At 48.5% G+C, this 20,172-nt stretch overlaps 1 protein-coding gene across 2 annotated transcripts in view; it reads left to right on the plus strand.

The window, feature by feature from the left end:
* PDSS2 (decaprenyl diphosphate synthase subunit 2) overlaps positions 1-20,172 on the plus strand; it is a 276,730-nt gene that overhangs the window by 80,280 nt on the left and 176,278 nt on the right. For both annotated transcript variants that reach the window (XM_075338370.1, XM_075338371.1), the window contains exon 3: positions 4,578-4,712. In XM_075338370.1, the coding sequence (XP_075194485.1) occupies positions 4,578-4,712 (135 nt within the window). The remainder of the gene's footprint in view (positions 1-4,577; positions 4,713-20,172) is intronic.

A 20,172-nucleotide genomic window follows, 5' to 3' on the forward strand; every position in this document is an offset into this window, starting at 1 on the left:
AGCACCAGAGAAATGCCTATCGCAGCATAGTGGAGGTGAATATGTGGAGGGAGCCATATATTAATGGCCTTTCCTATAGAGAGGCCATAAATAAAGAGTAGTGGCCAACCTCTTTAAAATACTCAACACTTTTGTCCCCCAACATAGTCTTTGGGGGGCGGAAGGAAGCCCCCCCCATGCACATTAGATGGTTGACTGGTTGGGTCAACTGTTATATGTATGTAGGAACCTTTAAAAAAGATACCTTAGCTTTGTTATTTTATGGAGAATGCAAGTGTTTAGTTAAACAAACATGTGAGATCCTATTTAATGGAGAACCTGTATGAAGGCAAATTTTCTTCAAGGGCACAAGCCTTATTGTTGTAACATATCAGAGACTACAAAATATTCTATTTTCCTAAAAATCTAAGTGGGTGGTTCACTACTCTGCAGTAGAGGCTTTTTCTAAATACCTTGTGTTGCCAATTCAGCCTCTGAGCGGCACAATTGGGGTCTGCTGATCCCCATCGTGGGACCCCTCTGGGATCCGGTGATGTCAGGTCAACTTCCAGTTGACCTGACATCACCGCGGCCGGCTCCAGTCTTCCTAAGTGACTGGGCTGTGGGCAGCATTTCACCGCTTATCACAGCCCAGCGTCCTAGCCCAGCATCTTGTGTGCGCTCTCCTTTACTGCAGAGTGCTGCAAGCAGGAGCGATGCTGGGCTGTGACGCTGGGCAGTGATGAGCGGTGTAACTCCGCCTACAGCCCTTTCATCAGGAAGACTGCGGCCGGCCGCAGTGATCTAAGGTCAACTGGAAGTTGACGTGACATCACCAGATCCTTGAGGTCACTGAGCCCGGGGGTCACGTGATGGGAATGAGCGGACCGCAATACCACCGCTCAGAGGCTGAATTGGCAACACAGGATATTTAGAAAAAGCCTCCCCTATCAGTTTTACAGAGATGTGGTTACTACTACAGAGTAATGAACCACCCCTCTAATGCCCTTAAAACTAATTAAAATTAATACCTATTGAGTTCTCACCAGCAAATACAAATAGTCCTGGAATTGCTGGAAGTTACTGTGGCTAATATGTACATCCTTGGAAAATACTAAGTTCCAAATACTAAGTATATAACGATGATGGCTGTAGTGATGATGAAGGCCGGTGTTTTAGTAACTAGGATCAGATGGCAGCCTCAAAAGCGACAGTGACAGTAAAGGTAAAGCAGCTGGAAGCCTGTGGGATTTACCTCCTTCCTTTCTGTGTGCTGCGCTCTTCGTATTCTTGAAGTTTGTGTGCCCCTTGGCTTTCTCACCAGAAATAGCTTATCTTTATGTCAGGAGGGCAGATGTTCTAGGCAGAAAAGAAATGAATGATAGGTTAACATTTTCATGTAAGTATTTAGTAATTCTGATAAAGCTGTTCATTATCAGCTGCCTAAGGGTATAGAGATCCAACCCAAAAACAAAATGAGACCTTGTGGACTGTCAAGGCGAAACGTCCTCTTGGGAACTCAAGGAAGAATTGTTATTTGAGGCCTTAGACTGAAGTGCGAGGGAGCAGTTTATTACTTTAACTCACTTTTGAGATTTTTTAGTTTTCTTTGCAGAATTTTGTTTTTAGGATATTTCAGATTTCAGTCTGATTTTGACAAGAAAAGTGCATTATTACTATATTTAAATATTATGTTTGTGTAATTTGCTATTAAAGGGATTTTCATTCTGTTTTAATTTATGTGGCTCGAGTGTGCTATAAAGAAATGAAAAAGAATCTGTCAGCACATTTCACCTCCCAAACTATTTATATTCACATGTAGGTTTCTTAGAAGTCTGCATTGTGCCATTCCTATGTCATTTCTCCAGCAAACATATGAATATATTGGTAGTCAGAGGTAATCATATTCTCATTTTCAATACCGCATGCCCCTACCCATGTCAGTCATCGCTGATAGTCTCATTCTACTGCAAAGGTCCCCAACCTGTTGCTCGCGGACTCACTATGTGTGGCTAGCGGATGTCTGACATCTTGTTCCATTAGCACCAGGTCCAACAAACAGTTATGAAGAGGTCTCCAGATGGTGACACTTGTGAGTAGCTCTGCACAGAAGAGAAGATCTAGATGGGCAAATACTTAAAGGGAACCTGTCAGGTCCAATATGCACCCACAGCCACGAGCAGTTTTGGGTCCATATTGCTAATCCCTGCCTAATCGTCCCTGTATCTGGAAGCATAGATAAAGGGATCTTTATAAAGATTAGAAAAAATGTTTCTAAAGATCTTTTATCGTATGCTACTGAGCACAGGGACTAATCCCCTGGGTGTTAGTTCTCCTAGTTAGTCGACCCCTAAGCATGTTAGTACGCCCCTGTGAGTGTGCTAACATGTTAGTGAATGTGCAGGGTCACAGGATGATCTCACTCACCTCTCCACTGCCATCGTGTCCGATTCTGGATTTCAGCTCAGTGCGCATGACCCTGGAGTTTAGGTCATGTGCACTACTTCAGTTTGAAGCTAGGATGCGTACACCCGGCATCATAGTGTGCATGACCCAAACTCCGGGGTCATGCACACTGAGCCGAAATTCAGTGTCGGGTGTCAATCGCAGCAGAGAGGTGAGTGAGATCAACCTGTGATGCTGTGCATTCATTAGCATGTTAGCACACAGGGGCGTACTAACATGCTAATTGAGCCGACTAGCAAAGGAAGCAACGCCCAGGGGACTAGTCCCTGCGCTCATTAGCATACAGTAAAAGAGCTTTAGAAATATTTTTTCTAAAGATCTCTTTATCTATGCTAGTGTATACAGGGACGGTTAGGCAGGGATTAGCAATTTTCACCCAGAACTGCTCGTGGTCCAGGACCTGACAAGTTCACTTTAAAGGGGTGGTTCATCCATATTCATTATTGGCCACACCGATATTATGTTGAGAAACAAGGTTTCTCTCACACACCTTGTGTTGCCAATAGTGCCTGTGAGTGGCGTTATTGCGGACCGCTCTTTCCCATCGCCTGACCCCACCCCCCACCCCCCCGGGCTCCATGACCTTGGGTTCCCGGTGATGTCACGTCAACTTCCTGCTCACCTGACATCACCGCAGCAGCTACTGTTTCTGTGAGTGACAAGTCTATGGGCGGGGTTTCCCCGCTCATCACAGCCCAGCATCACAGCGCAGCACCTCCCTGCAAACTCCTCCTTCGCTGCAGAGCGCGCAAGCAGGAGCGATACTGGGCTGTGACGAGCGGTGAAAGTCCGCCCACAGCCCAGTCATTCATGGAGACTGGGGCCGGCTGCAGTGATGTCAGGTGAGCAGGAACTTGACGTGAGATCACCGAATCCCCGAGCTCACGGAGCCCGGGGTCATGCGATGGGAAGAGCAGTTCGCAATAGCGCCACTCACAGGCACTATTATCAACACAAGGTATTTAAGAGACACCTTGTTTCTCAACATACGGTATGTTGTGTCCAATAATAAATATGGGTGAACCACTTCTTTTTAGAGTTGCAGGGATAAATTAAGTATGGCAAGACAGAGCTGAAGGATACTTGAAGCCAGATGCAATAGTATGGAGGGAGTGCCTGATGCGAAGATACCAAATGGAGGTAAGGTGGGAACCCCTGGACAGAACTCTCTTCCTCAGTGTGATTTTTATGGGGAAGCTTCGGCTGTTATACCAGTAATGAGGACTCTGAGTTTCGCTTCTGTGGGGGAAGGGGGATCTTGATATCACTGCTCAGGGTAGGGGGTTGTGGACATAACTTGCAACACCATCTCTGAGTTAAATGTTATTGTAAGGGTAAGAAAGCTTGGGGTCCAGTGCCCTTTTTGGAACACACCCCAATATGTGTGGAAAGGTTGAATGATAATGAGCAATTGTCAGTATATCCAAAAGTTCCAATCACACTGGCATTTCATTCATTCCCTTCATTTTCTGTTTCCTTGGGGGTCCCAGAGGTTGGATGTTCATTGTCTGTATGACTTAATAGTCTATGAAAAGTATACGTTAAGCAACTTAATAGCAAGAACATATTACTGGCAATAGAAAATGTGTTAGGCTGCGTGCCCACGATCAGTGTTTGCAGCGTTTTGGACGCAGCGTGCTTCATCTGCGTCCAAAACGCTGCGTTGTACAGTACAAGCATAGTGAATGGGATTTCTAGAAATCCTGTGCCCACTGTGCTTGTTTTTTCTGCAGCAATCACTGACCTGCGGTGCGTCATTCCAGACTGCAGCATGTCAATTGTTTGCTGCGGATTTGCATGCGTCATCCATCGGGAGAACACAAGCGAGAGACCGCAGCGCACTGAACCCTGATCGTGGGTACAGGCAGCTGCGTTCTCCTGCGGAGGAGACTTGTGGACCCGCTGCCTCCAGGACCCGCTGCCTCCGGGATGCAGTGAGTCCTGATCGTGGGCACATACCCTTGAAATAATCAAGTAATCATTAAAGGTGACATCCAGTCTAAATCCACAAGTCTGCAGTCACTCTGTGTATCACTCTATGTGACTGCGGACTTGTGAATCCTCACATCGCATGCACTGTGTATGTTAATAGCTGCATAATGAATATACAATTCTGCTGTCTTTCCTTGCAGGGCCTTTGTGCATGACAGTCGCAACAATCTACAGATGAGAGGCTTGGTGGTGTTACTTATTTCCAAAGCAGCTGGGCCTAGTAAGTCAGCAGATGACACTCTCCAGCATGACATGGTTAGCGGTATTTACGCAAGGTGAGCAATACCTAGGTGTTTTTTTTTTACTATCCACATGTAAAATGTATGTCTCTTGTATAATATGTCTTTTGGCTTATCATAATAAGTTTTCCTTTGCTTTTATGAAACACCCTCCTCCCCCCCAACTAAAAGAAGTTAAATTTTAAAGTGAGTCTGTCACCCCCAAATGCAAATGAACAGTCATATAGATGACTTTGCACCTATAAAAACCACCACACCTGCAGGAGATACTTAATTGTTCTGCAGGTAGCATTTTTATATAGATTAAGTATCCCATATAACTGTTTGATTTGTGTTTTAGGGTAACAAACTGCGCCTTTTTCTGGGTCTATGCAGCCAGAGCTGTCAATCAAAGAAGTGGGGGGTGCTGAAAATAGAGGGAAAACAAGCAGATTGGGAGGTGCACTTAAATGATTGTCCACGCCATGATGCCCCGATTGCCTCTACTGGGTTTGAACTGTTATGTATTGACAGAATCTTTTAAGTCATATACAGTATATTGATGTATAAAATAAACAGTCCATTTTTATATTGAAGCTTTCTGGACAATACACTCCTAATTTATAGGTTCTCTGCAGGTCAGGAAATAAGACCACCTTAACCCACCCATTTCAGTTTTTAAATGGACTGTTTATCTTGTGTCATCTGTTTTGCCTCCATTTGACTTCTGTATTTGCTTGTTCATTATTAAAAACTAAAGGAGGTGTCTGAACTTTTTTCTCCCATTCCCTCTTACCACTAAATCAGTTAAAAATGGATCCCCATAGACTTGAATGGCCAAGATTGATCCAGAAAACAAATGCGAAAAGAACATGTACGGAGTTTAATGGAACGGTCACACAAATCCATGAAATAATAGTTCCATTAACCCGTTACAGACATCGCTGTACATGTATGGCGCAGCAGGCAAGGAGTTCCTGCAAAGAGCTGTACACTTATAATGCTGTGATGAAGCTGGCTCAGGAGTTATCTATATATTATGGATGACACCTTGCTGCAATGGCTCCTATCAGTGCTAGTGTTGATCATGGCCATGTAACCCTTTAGATTCTGCCGTCAATAATGGTAGTGGCATCTAAATGGTTGTGAGATGAATGGGGCTCCATTTACCACTCTTATTGGCACCCCCACGACGCAACCAATTTTCTCCAGGTCTGCCAGCTACGGTGACAGCGAGTAACTGTCCTCCTATCAGTGTAAAACTGACAGGTCTAATATGCTGCAGAGTATTAGACTAGTGATCAAACCAGTGGAAGGTAAACTCCCACAAAGGGACGAAGTAAAAAATCCACCACATTTTGCACAAAATAAAATGAAGTTCTAAAAAATGTTTCACCGCTAAAATCACATTTTTTTTTTTTAAATAAAAAGTAAGAAAAAAAAGTATATATTATTGGTATTGCCATGTGTACAATCTGACCTAAAAAAGATGGCACATTATTTATTCCATGAAGTGAACACCATAAAAAACAAAATCACGGCAAAAACAAATTAGATTTTCTTTTAAATAGCTGCTAGTGTTCAAAAGTAGCCAAACTTTAACCCTGCTGTTGTGTTCGGGTCATAGTGACCCGTAGACAATGTTTTGTGGCCCTGTAGATATTTTTCTATAAGTTTCTAAAACTTGAGGTTACTTGACTTTCCCTCATTTGGAGGGACCTATCTATGAGTATATTTTTTTTTTTTTGTGTTTACGTTTAGCTACACGCTGATTTGTGCAGTAGTCGTGTTCGGGTCATAGTGACCCAGTATCATTTTTTACAGCTGTGAGGCCATATTTTCAGTGAAATAAAGGAGTTATAACCTCAGTTGGGTCTATTTATTGCATCTACTATTGTATATCAATTTATTTATTTCCAAGATTATTTCAATGGGGTCGTACACATGATCTGCCGAATGTATGCATTGAGATCTGCGCACCATGAAAATGGTTTATATTGATTATTTTTGGTGTGCAGTCTATACTAAAATGTAGAGCGTATCCAGAAAGATCACTAGGTGTGCACTACACATGTATATTCTGCGCAGAACGGACTGCGCAGAACGCGCTGGGTAAGAGGGCCTTATTTTGTAAAGCTGAGCTCTAAAGGCCTCCAAATGTTTTTTTTTTTTTGCTAAGTAAGTCTGTCTTCCTGGCTTAAGGCCCCTTTACACACTGAGACCTGGCCGGTATCGCTACAAAGTCTCTGGTGAGCTGTCAAACAGGCAGACCTGGCCAACGACGCAACAGCGATCCGGACCTGCAGAACGACCTAGCTAGTCATTGGGGACGTTGTAAAGCAGCTTTTTGAAAGGGAAGTCGCTGTAAAGTCCCCTTTACACACTGAGACTTTCTAGCGATCATGCTGCACAGCGGGAAACAAAGGACCAAAGAATGGTCCTGAACGATTTGTAGCGATCAGCAACTTCACAGCAGGGGCCAGGTCGCTGATGTGTTTCACACACTGCAATGTCGCTGGGGAGGTCGCTATTACGTCACAAAACCGGTAACGTTACAGCAATGTCGTTTGCGATGTTGCAGTGTGTAAAGCCACCTTTAGCTCCTTGTTTTCAGAAGGGTTCTTATCTTCTCTGCCCTTATCAGTACACATATGTTATACACATCCAGCAACATGCTCAGGAAAGTGAAACTATGGCCTCCACAACCACTTCTACCCCCATGGCCTCTACCAGCGGTGCTTCAAGAATAAAAAGAAAAAGGTGCAGCTATTGCCCTTATTCTTGTGATAATAAAATAGGTATTACATGTTCTGGATGCCAAAAATTCTTATGCAAAGCCCATGTTTATTGTTCTTCTTTCAAGAATACATAAAGTAATATTACCATGTGAATATGTTCAAATTGAAGTGTTTATTATCTTTAATTTTTTTTCACAAAATGTTTGATTTGCTTGTTTTGGTTTTTTTACCACATATGTGTAGTTTGCTATTTTTCGTTTTGCTTATTACTAAGTTTTTTCTGAATAATAAAAAAAAAAAATTTCAATTTCTTCGGCGCTCCATTGGGAGACCCAGACGATTGGGTGTATAGCTACTGCCTCCGGAGGCCACACAAAGCATTACACTAAAAAGTGTAAGGCCCCTCCCCTTCTGGCTATACACCCCCCGTGGGATCACGGGCTGCTCAGTTTTCAAGCTTTGTGCGAAGGAGGTCAGACATCCACGCATAGCTCCACTGTTTAGTCAGCAGTAGCTGTTGACTATATCGGATGGAAGAAAAGAGGGCCCATGCTAAAGGGCCCCCAGCATGCTCCCTTCTCACCCCACTCTTGTTGGCGGTGTTTGTTAAGGTTGAGGTACCCATTGCGGGTACGGAGGCTAGAGCCCACATGCTGTTTTTCCTTCCCCATCCCCCTGAGGGCTCTGGTGAAGTGGGATCTTACCGGCCTCCAGGCTCTGAGGCCGGGCTCCATCCACAGACCCGGAGATCCTGCTGGATACGGAGCTGGGTACCGTCAGGGACAAGGCCCTGCAACATTCAGGTACTCTGTGTCCCCGTACAGACAGGCACAGACACACTCCAGCGTTGCTGGGTGTTCTAGTGCGCCGGGGACAGTAGCGCTGCGCGCTTGGGTTATACTCACTGCAGCTTAGCTGAGTGAGTTTATGTGTGGGGAACTACCGCGCCGGCCGCCCCCGGAGACTGCGGCGCGGCTGAGACTTGTGGTGCGCCGGGGACTTCGCGCCGACCGTGCTTTTACGACGGCAGCGCTTATAAATCTAGTCCCCGGCTTCTGCGGCCTAGTTACGTTTCGTTCCCGCCCCCAGCCCTGTCAGTCAGGGAAGGGGAGAGACGCTGTACAATAGTCAGCGCCGAGGGCTGGAGTCTTATTTACATACTCCAGCCCTCTCACTGGGCAAAGTGTGACGCCAGTTTCCCGCTCTTTGTCTGCAGCACGCCCACGGCCCGCCCCTCTTCACAGGACGCCGGCAGCCATTCCTGCACGCAGTCTGAGCTGGAGAACGGACATAGCCCTGGGAGACCCAGACAGGGGATTCTGGCGACCACACACCCGCTGTTAAGCGGGCGGTAAGCAGCACCTAGGTGCTGACCCCACTAGTGCCACAGTGTTGTTTGGTGTACTTTTGTCTGTACCTATATATTGCACTGTACGGTCGCTTCTTGGCTTATACCCCTATATTGCTCTGAGGAGACAACAGCATGTCATCCGCAAAAAGCAAGGGTGCCAAGGCACAGGCTTTATATGCTGCCTGTACCGCATGTAGGGCTGATCTACCGGCAGGTTCCACTGACCCCCATTGTGTGCAATGTTCGGTCCCTGTGCCACTTCGTCAGCCGGAGTCTATGCTAGTAGTGGCCCAGGCAGAGACGCCTGTGAACCCTGCCCCGGTGACGGGGACAGAGTTTGCAGTTTTTGCTGATAAGATGTCTGTGACTATGACAAAAATTCTAGAAACTTTGCAGTCCAGGCCGGTCACTCAGACCATGGGCACTGCTGATTCAATGTTCCCCGGTCCCCCTCAGTTGGAACTAATCCGTGCTCCAAGGGGGTCCCAGGCATCACAGGCTGAAGGCTCTGACTCGGACGACAGTCCCAGGCAGCCTAAGCGAGCTCGCTGGGAGAGACCCTCGGCGTCATCACGCTGGTCAGGGTCTCAGCGAGAGGATTCTCTGTATGATGAGACAGAGCTAGGTGATCAGGAGTCTAATCCTGAGACTGCTCTCAACCTGGATACCCCTGATGGTGACGCCATGGTGAATGATCTTATAGCGGCCATCAATAGACTGCTGGATATTTCTCCTCCAGCGGAGGAGGCAGCAGCACAGCAGGAGAAATTCCATTTCAGGTATCCCAAACGTAAATTGAGTACTTTTCTGGACCACGCTGACTTCAGAGAAGCAGTCCAGAAACACCATGCTTATCCAGATAAGCGTTTCTCCAAACGTCTTAAGGATACACGTTATCCCTTTCCCCCTGACGTGGTCAAACGCTGGACCCAGTGTCCAAAGGTGGACCCCCCAATCTCCAGGCTTGCGGCTAGATCCATAGTTGCAGTGGAAGATGGGGCTTCACTTAAAGATGCCAATGACAGACAGATGGACCTTTGGTTGAAATCTGTCTATGAAGCTATCGGCGCGTCGTTTGCTCCAGCATTCGCAGCCGTGTGGGCACTCCAAGCTATTTCAGCTGGTCTGGCGCAGGTGGACTCTGTCATACGTCCATCAGTGCCGCAAGTGGCGTTGTTGACCTCGCAAATGTCTGCGTTTGCGACTTACGCTATCAATGCGGTCTTGGACTCTACCAGCCGTACGTCAATGGCGTCCGCCAACTCTGTGGTTTTACGCAGAGCCTTATGGTTAAAGGAATGGAAAGCAGATTCTGCTTCCAAAAAATGCTTAACCAGTTTGCCATTATCTCAAGACAGACTGTTTGGTGAGCAATTGGCTGAAATCATTAAACAGTCCAAGGGTAAGGACTCTTCCTTACCCCAGCCCAGATCAAGCAAACCTCAACAGTGGAGGGGACAGTCGAGGTTTCGGTCCTTTCGAGGTTCGGGCAGGGCCCAATTCTCCTCGTCCAAAAGGACTCAGAAGGAGCAGAGGAGCTCAGATTCCTGGCGGACTCACGCCCAAAGAAAGCAGCCGGAGGAACCGCTTCCAAGCCGGCTGCCTCATGACTTTCGGCCTCCTCTCTCCGCATCCTCGGTCGGTGGCAGGCTCTCCCGCTTTTGCGGCATTTGGCTGCCACAGGTCAAAGACCGGTGGGTAACAGACATTTTGTCTCACGGGTACCGGATAGAGTTCAGTTCTCGTCCTCCGCCTCGGTTCTTCAGAACTTCCCCACATCCCGACCGAGCCGATGCTCTTCTGCAGGCGGTGTGCTCTCTAAGGGCAGAAGGAGTGGTGATCCCTGTTCCTCTTCAGGAACGAGGTCAAGGTTTTTACTCCAATCTGTTTGTGGTACCAAAAAAGGACGGCTCTTTCCGTCCTGTTCTGGACCTAAAACTGCTCAACAAGCACGTGAAAACCAGGCGGTTCCGGATGGAATCTCTCCGCTCCGTCATTGCCTCGATGTCTCAAGGAGATTTCCTAGCATCAATAGACATCAAGGATGCTTATCTCCACGTGCCGATTGCTCCAGAGCACCGGCGTTTTCTACGCTTCGTTATAGGAGACGAACACCTTCAGTTCGTAGCCCTGCCATTTGGTCTGGCGACAGCCCCACGGGTTTTCACCAAGGTCATGGCAGCAGTGGTAGCAGTCTTGCACTCTCAGGGACACTCGGTGATCCCTTACTTGGACAATCTACTTGTCAAGGCACCCTCTCAAGAGGCATGCCAACACAGCCTGAACGTTGCGCTGGAGACTCTCCAGACTTTCGGGTGGATCATCAACTTTTCAAAGTCAAATCTGTCACCGACCCAATCACTAACATATCTTGGCATGGAGTTTCATACTCTCTCAGCGATAGTGAAGCTTCCGATGGACAAGCAGCGTTCACTACAGACAGGGGTGCACTCTCTCCTTCAAGGCCAGTCGCACCCCTTAAGACGCCTCATGCACTTCCTGGGGAAGATGGTGGCAGCAATGGAGGCAGTCCCGTTTGCGCAGTTTCATCTGCGCCCACTTCAATGGGACATTCTCCGCCAATGGGACGGGAAGTCGACGTCCTTAGACAGGAAAGTCTCCCTTTCCCAGACGGCCAAGGACTCTCTTCAATGGTGGCTTCTTCCCACCTCATTATCACAAGGAAGGTCCTTCCTACCCCCATCCTGGGCGGTGGTCACGACAGACGCGAGTCTGTCAGGGTGGGGAGCAGTTTTTCTCCACCACAGGGCTCAGGGTACGTGGACTCAGCAGGAGTCCACCCTTCAGATCAATGTTCTGGAAATCAGGGCAGTGTATCTTGCCCTACAAGCCTTCCAGCAGTGGCTGGAAGGAAAGCAGATCCGAATTCAGTCGGACAACTCCACAGCGGTGGCATACATCAACCACCAAGGCGGGACACGCAGTCGGCAAGCCTTCCAGGAAGTCCGGCGGATTCTGATGTGGGTGGAAGCCACGGCCTCCACCATATCCGCAGTTCACATCCCCGGCGTAGAAAACTGGGAAGCGGACTTCCTCAGTCGCCAGGGTATGGACGCAGGGGAATGGTCCCTTCACCCGGACGTGTTTCAGGAAATCTGTCGCCGCTGGGGAAGGCCGGACGTCGACCTAATGGCGTCCCGGCACAACAACAAGGTCCCAACTTTCATGGCACGGTCTCGCGATCACAGAGCTCTGGCGGCAGACGCCTTAGTGCAAGATTGGTCGCAGTTCCAGCTGCCCTATGTGTTTCCCCCTCTGGCACTCTTGCCCAGAGTGCTACGCAAGATCAGGTCCGATTGCCGCCGCGTCCTGCTCGTCGCCCCAGACTGGCCGAGGAGGTCGTGGTATCCGGATCTGTGGCATCTCACGGTCGGCCAACCGTGGGCGCTACCAGACCGGCCAGACTTACTGTCACAAGGGCCGTTTTTCCATCTGAATTCTACGGCCCTGAACCTGACTGTGTGGCCATTGAGTCCTGGATACTAGCATCTTCAGGATTATCTCAAGGGGTCGTGGCCACCATGAGACAGGCTAGGAAGCCCACGTCTGCTAAGATCTACCACAGAACGTGGAAGATTTTCTTATCCTGGTGCTCGGCACAGGGAGTGTCCCCCTGGCCATTTGCATTGCCTACTTTTCTTTCCTTCCTGCAATCTGGTTTGGAAAAAGGCTTATCGCTCGGCTCCCTTAAAGGGCAAGTCTCAGCGCTATCGGTATTTTTTCAAAAGCGTCTAGCACGACTTCCTCAGGTACGCACGTTCCTGCAGGGGGTTTGTCACATCGTCCCTCCGTACAAACGGCCGTTAGATCCATGGGATCTGAACAGGGTACTAGTTGCTCTCCAGAAGCCGCCCTTCGAGCCTCTGAGGGATGTTTCACTTTCTCGACTCTCACAGAAAGTGGCCTTTCTGGTAGCGGTCACGTCTCTTCGGAGGGTATCCGAGCTGGCAGCGCTGTCATCCAAAGCTCCCTTCCTGGTTTTTCATCAGGACAAGGTAGTGCTGCGCCCGATTCAGGAGTTTCTCCCTAAGGTGGTATCCTCTTTTCATCTCAATCAGGATATCTCCTTACCTTCCTTTTGTCCTCATCCAGTTCATCGGTATGAAAAGGATTTGCATTTGTTGGATCTCGTGAGAGCACTCAGAATCTACATTTCCCGCACGGCGCCCCTGCGCCGCTCGGATGCACTCTTTGTCCTTGTCGCTGGTAAGCGCAAAGGATCGCAGGCTTCCAAATCCACCCTGGCTCGATGGATCAAGGAACCAATTCTTGAAGCCTACCGTTCTGCTGGGCTTCCGGTTCCATCAGGGCTGAAGGCCCATTCTACCAGAGCCGTGGGTGCGTCCTGGGCATTACGACACCAGGCTACGGCTCAACAGGTGTGCCAGGCAGCTACCTGGTCGAGTCTGCACACTTTCACCAAACATTATCAGGTGCATACCTACGCTTCGGCGGACGCCAGCCTAGGTAGAAGAGTCCTGCAGGCGGCGGTTGCCTCCTCGTAGGGGAGGGCTGTTTTACAGCTCTAACTTGAGGTATTAATTTACCCACCCAGGGACTGCTTTTGGACGTCCCAATCGTCTGGGTCTCCCAATGGAGCGCCGAAGAAGAAGGGAATTTTGTTACTTACCGTAAATTCCTTTTCTTCTAGCTCCAATTGGGAGACCCAGCACCCGCCCTGTTTCCTTCGGGATTTTTGTTTTTTTCGGGTACACATGTTGTTCATGTTGAACGGTTTCAGTTCTCCGATGTTACTTCGGATTGAATTTGTTTAAACCGGTTATTGGCTTTCCTCCTTCTTGCTTTAGCACTAAAACTGAGCAGCCCGTGATCCCACGGGGGGTGTATAGCCAGAAGGGGAGGGGCCTTACACTTTTTAGTGTAATGCTTTGTGTGGCCTCCGGAGGCAGTAGCTATACACCCAATCGTCTGGGTCTCCCAATTGGAGCTAGAAGAAAAGGAATTTACGGTAAGTAACAAAATTCCCTTCTTCATTTTTCTTTTTTTTTTATTTGCAAACATGTTTCCCATACAGTCTAGTAAGCAAAAGGTATACAAATAATTGAGTTAGAGTATCTAAAATCAAGATTTAATAAACCGGGTCATAGTGACCCTGGAGCAATACAAGTGTATAGTAAATGGAAACAGAACAGCAGGGTTAATAAAACCCTACTATATGATTCTGGTCTTGCTGTAGTCATGCTGTCTCCAAAAAAACATAGTTGTCTTTGATTCTCACTGTACTCTGAATAGCGTGAACAAAAGTGTTGTGTACTGCAACGTTCAGAAGAAACAATTTGTGGATTCTGTTTTCTCATGTTATCCTTTTTGAAAATGACAAAAAAATTGGACTGCATAAACAATATAGTAGGAAAAATGTAATTTTTCGTTTCCATGGCCCAATGTTTATAAAATTCTGTCAAGCATCAGTGGGTTCTAAATGCCCAGTACACCCTTAAATGAATCACTTGTGGGTTGTCTTGTCCAATGTGAGATCACATTCGGGGGTTTTCTGCTGTTCTATTGCCTCAGGGACCCGGCAAATGCAACCTGGTGTCCACAATTTATTCCATCCACATTTATGCTCCAACAATCAAACAGTGCTCCTTACCTTCCAAGTTCTGTTGTGTGGTGAAAGAACAGTATCCAACCAACCACATCTAAGGGACAAATGATCAGGTCCATTGTCACCCATTTACCCCCTAGTGAAAATTAAAAATTGCAGGCTAAAGCAACATTTTAGTGGAAATGAAATTTTAAATTTTTACATTTCACTTTGAATTAATCCCTGTGGAGCATCTGAAGGGTCAAAGGGATATTCCCATCTCCAAGATCATATCCCAGTATGTAGTAGGTGTAATAATAGCAAATACCTCCAATTAGCAATGTAGTATAGTTCTCCTGATTACTTGTGTTGTTTATCCAACGTGCAGGACATTGCAGTGGCTTAGATATCCATGGATATGGCCAGTATGGTCATTCCTTGCCTGGCCAACTCACCTTTTGCTACAGAACGACTGTAGTGCATGCATACTAACAACAGAGATGTCCTGTCCAAATTTCTCTTCTCATGAAGCGACATATAACAAAAAGTAACAGTTATATCTCGCAGTATCTCAGATATCCATGGTCATGGCCATTATGGTGTTGCCTAACAAGCTTGTGCAGTGAGTAAGGAGTTTATCATTATTGATGGCCGGGTTTTCAGGTGTACTTATAGCTAGAGAACAATCAAAGTAAGGAGGTGCTCCGTTACAAAATGTCCATGCAGAAAGAATTGTTAGAGATTAAAAAAACATCTTTAATTTCTAATAGTTAAAAAACATGGTGAGGATAAAATTTATCATGATTGACGCGTTTCAGACGCTGGGTCTTTAGTCATAATCAACAGCAATAATTGATTATGACTAAAGACCCAGCATCTGAAACACGTCAATCATAGGAAATTTTATCCTCACCATGTTGTTTAACTATTAGGAATTAAAGATGTTCTTTTAATCTCTAACAATTCTGTCTGCATGGACGTTTTGTGCCGGAGCACCTCCTTACTTTGATTGTTCTACAGCCTCCCTTGTTCTACTGAGCACCGTCCAGCAGCTTTCATCCAGCTGAATTTTCAACAAACTGGTGAGCTGAAAACCCTTTTTTTTTCTGTACTTATAGCTAGAGTCTGCACAGAAGCTCCCTGTCTGACCATCTTAGGCTGCTTTCACACATCCGGCTTGAGCTGTGCGGCTCAATCCGGCTGTGCAAGCTATGCAACGGATGCGGTGAAAACACCGCATCCTTTGCATAAGTTTTTCCCATGCGGCCCATCCGGTTTTTGCCGCTTGCGGCATGCTACTGAGCATGCGCAGTGGCAAAAACCGCATGCGGCGGCCGGATGCGTTTTTGCCACATCGCGCCGCATCTGGCCGCCATAGGCATGCATTGAAAAATGCGCCACATCGGCCGAATGCGGCGCAATGCGTTTTTTTTTTTGCCGCACGAAAAAACGTGCCAGGCAACATTCCATCCGGCCGCCGCATCGGCTAAATCTGCCGCATGCGGCAAAAACCGGATGGAACGCAAGGCCATGCGGCACAATGCAGCACTAATTAAAGGCTATGCGAAAAAAACGCAACCGGCAGCAATAAAAAACGGTTGCGATTTTCCTGCAAAGTGCCGGATTGTGCCGGATTGCAGAAACCGGAGGTGTGAAAGCAGCCTAAAGGCCACTTTACACACAGAGATAAATCTTTGGCAGATCTGTGGTTGCAGTGAAATTGTGGACAATCAGTGCCAGGTTTGTTGCTGTGTACAAATGGAACAATATGTCCATGGTTTCATTCCAACCACAGATCTGCCAAAGATTTATCTCTGCGTGTAAAGTGGCCTTTAGTCTTGCTACAAAACGACTGTAGTGCATGCGTGCTAACAGCAGAGATGTCCTGTCCGGGTTTCTCTTCTCACATAGTGACTGTTACTTTTTGTTATATGTCGCTTCATGAGAAGAGAAATCTGGACAGGACATCTCTGTTGTTAGTATGCATGCACTACAGTCGTTCTGTAGCAAAAGGTGAGTTGGCCAGGCAAGGAATGACCATACTAGCTATATCCATGGATATCTAAGCCACTGCAATGTCCTGCACGTTGGATAAACAACACAAGTAATCAGGAGAACTATACTACATTTCTTCAGCGCTCTATTGGAAGACCCAGACGATTGGGGTATAGCTACTGCCCTCTGGAGGCCACACAAAGCACTACATTAAAAGTGCAAGGCCCCTCCCCCTCTGGCTATACCCCCCCCGTGGTATCACGGGTTCTCCAGTTTTAGCTTTGTGTGCGAAGGAGGTCAGACATTCCATGCATAGCTCCACAGATTTTAGTCAGCAGTAGCTGCTGACTATTTCGGATGGAAGAAAAGAGGACACATATAGTGTCCCCAGCATGCTCCCTTCTCACCCCTGGATGGTGTTGTAAGGTTGAGGTACCTATTGCTGGTACAGGGCTGGAGCCTGACATGCTGTTTTCCTTCCACATCCCCTTGTAGGGCTCTGTGGAAGTGGGATCCTGCCGGCCTCTCAGCTCTGATGCCGGGCTCCATCCACAGACCCATTAGAACCTGATGGAGACGGAGCAGGAGTACGATCAGGGACAGGCCCTGCATCATACAGGTACTCTGTGTCCCCGGCAGGCACAGACACACTCCGGGCTGGCTGGGTGTTGTAGTGCGCCGGAGACCGCAACGTGGAGTTGGTGTCCCTACAGATTACTGGGGGATTGTTTGTGTTTGGGAACGCAGCGCCGACCCCCTCTGGACCGGGCGGCGCTGCTGTGACTTGTGGTGCGCCGGGGATCCGCCGTCCGCGCTTTTACGGCGGCGGCGGTTATAAATTTAGTCCCCGGCTTTTTGGGCCTAGGACGCCGGCAGCTCCGTTTCGTTCCCGCCCCCACCCTGTCATTCAGGGTAGGGGAGAGACGCTGTTCGCTAGCAGCGACGAGGGCTGGAGCCTGATTTACATGCTCCAGCCCTCTCACTTGGCACAGAGGGAAGCAGGCTTCCCGCTCTTGGCCAGGAACGCCCAGGGCCCGCCCCCCTTCCTCTCTAGAGACGCCGGCAGCCATTACATGCATGCCTGGCTGGAGGAAGGACGCAAGGCTCTGGGAGACCTGGACTAGGGGCTATCTGGCGACCACACACCCGCTTTTTAAGCGGGCGGTAAGCGATTTTTCTGTGCTGGTCCCTCTAGTGCCTCACTGTGTGTCAGTGTACTGGGTACATATATATAGATATTGTATTTCTTGCACTGTGAGGTGCGCTTCTGGCTGCATATCCCAGATCGCTCTGTGGAAGCAGCAACATGTCATCCTCAAAACGCAAGGCGGCCAAGGCAAAAAGGGCTGTGTATACTGCGTGTGCTGCATGTGGGGCTAATCTACCAGTAGGCTCCGATGACCCCCATTGTGTGCAATGCTCCGACCCGGTGCTGCTTCGCCAGCCGGAGTCAGGAGAGGTAGTGACCCAGGCTGAGACGCTTGTAAGTTCTGCCCCGGTGACAGGGACGGACTTTGCAGTTTTTGCAGATAATATGTCTGTATCTATGGCAAAAATCCTTGAAACCTTGCAATCTATGCATGGGGCTCAGTCTCTGGGCACGGAGAGGCCTCTGTCCTCAGGTCCCCCTTACTTGGAATGTATCCAGCCCACAGGGGGGTCCCCGGCTTCACAGGCCGAGGATTATGACTCAGATGATGGCCCCAGCCACCCTAAGCGAGCTCGCTGGGAAAGACCCTCGACGTCTTCACACTGCTCAGGGTCTCAGCGCAATCAGTCTCCCTGTGATGTGTCGGATGAGAGTGATCAGGAATCCACTCCTGGAACCCCTCTCAACCTGGATACCCCGGATGGGGATGCCATGGTAAACGACCTTATCTCAGCCATCAATAGGCTGTTGGATATTTCTCCCCCAGCCCCTTCAGCAGAAGAGGCGGTTGCGGAGCAGGAAAAGTTTCGTTTCCTTTATCCCAAGCGTAAATTGAGTGCTTTGTTAGATCACTCTGACTTCAGAGAATCAATCCAGAAGCACGACGCTCACCCAGAAAGGCGTTTCTCTAAACGATCTAAAGATACGCGTTTCCCTTTCCCCCCTGAGGTGGTCAAGCGCTGGACACAGTGTCCAAAGGTAGACCCCCCGATTTCCAAACTTGCAGCTAGATCCATAGTTGCAGTGGAGGATGGCGCTTCACTTAAAGATGCCAATGACAGACAGATGGACCTTTGGTTAAAATCTGTCTATGAAGCTATCGGCGCGTCGTTTGCTCCGGCATTCGCAGCCGTATGGGCACTCCAGGCTATTTCAGCTGGCTTAGCAAAAGTGGATGCTATCATGCATCCAGCAGTGCCGCAAGTGGCGCACCTTACCACGCAGATGTCGGCGTTTGCGTCTTACGCTATCAATGCGGTCCTAGAATCTACCAGTCGCACCTCAATGGCGTCCGCCAATTCGGTAGTTTTGCGCAGAGCCTTGTGGTTAAAGGACTGGAAAGCAGATGCTGGTTCCAAAAAATGTTTAACCAGTTTGCCTTTGTCTAGAGATAGACTGTTTGGCGAGCCATTGGCTGACATCATTAAGCAGTCCAAGGGTAAAGACTCCTCTTTACCACAACCCAGAACATCCAAACCTCAGCAGAAAAAGTGGCAGCAGAGGTTTCAGTCCTTTCGAGGTTCGGGCAAGACACCGTTTACCTCGTCCAAAGGGACTCAGAGGACGCAAAGAAACTCAGATTCGTGGCGGACTCACACACGCCCCAAGAAAGCAAATGGAGGTACCGCTTCCAAAGCGGCTACCTCATGACTTCCAGCCCCCCCCCTCCGCATCGCCGGTCGGGGGCAGGCTCTCCCGCTTTTCCGGCATTTGGATGTCACAGGTCAAAGACCGGTGGGTGACGGACATTTTGTCTCGCGGGTACAGAATCGAGTTCAATTCTCGTCCTCCAGCTCGGTTCTACAGAACCTCCCCACGTCCAGACCGAGCAGATGCTCTGCTGCAGGCGGTGGATTCCCTAAGAGCGGAAGGAGTGATTATCCCAGTCCCTCCTCAGGAACAAGGGCAAGGATTTTACTCCAATCTCTTTGTGGTTCCAAAAAAGGACGGCTCGTTCCGTCCTGTTCTGGACCTAAAACGGCTCAACAAACATGTGCACGCCAGGAGGTTCCGGATGGAAACCCTCCGCTCTGTCATTGCCTCAATGTCCAGAGGAGACTTCCTTGCCTCAATAGACATCAAAGATGCTTATCTCCACGTGCCAATTGCTACAGAACATCAACGTTTTCTACGTTTTGTGATAGGAGACGACCATTTTCAGTTCGTAGCTCTTCCATTTGGTCTGGCGACAGCCCCACGGGTCTTCACCAAGGTCATGGCGGCGGTGGTAGCAGTCTTGCACTCTCAGGGACACTCGGTGATCCCTTACCTAGACGACTTATTGGTCAAAGCTCCCTCTCAGGAGGCATGTCAGCACAGCCTGAATGCTACGCTGGAGACTCTACAGTCTTTCGGATGGATCATCAACTTTCCAAAGTCGATCCTATCACCGACTCAGTCACTAACGTATCTTGGCATGGAGTTTCATACTCTAGCAGCGATAGTGAAGCTTCCGCTGGACAAGCAGCGGTCACTACAGACAGGGGTGCAATCTCTTCTGCAGGGCCAGTTGCATCCCTTGCGGCGCCTCATGCATTTCCTAGGGAAGATGGTGGCAGCCATGGAAGCAGTTCCCTTTGCGCAGTTTCATCTGCGCCCACTTCAATGGGACATTCTCCGCCAATGGGACGGGAAGTCAACGTCCCTGGACAGGAAAGTCTCGCTTTCCCAGACGGCCAAAGACTCTCTACAATGGTGGCTCCTTCCCACCTCATTGT

The sequence above is a fragment of the Anomaloglossus baeobatrachus genome, chromosome 3 (assembly GCF_048569485.1).
Source record: "Anomaloglossus baeobatrachus isolate aAnoBae1 chromosome 3, aAnoBae1.hap1, whole genome shotgun sequence".
NCBI classification, from domain to species: Eukaryota; Metazoa; Chordata; class Amphibia; order Anura; family Aromobatidae; genus Anomaloglossus; species Anomaloglossus baeobatrachus.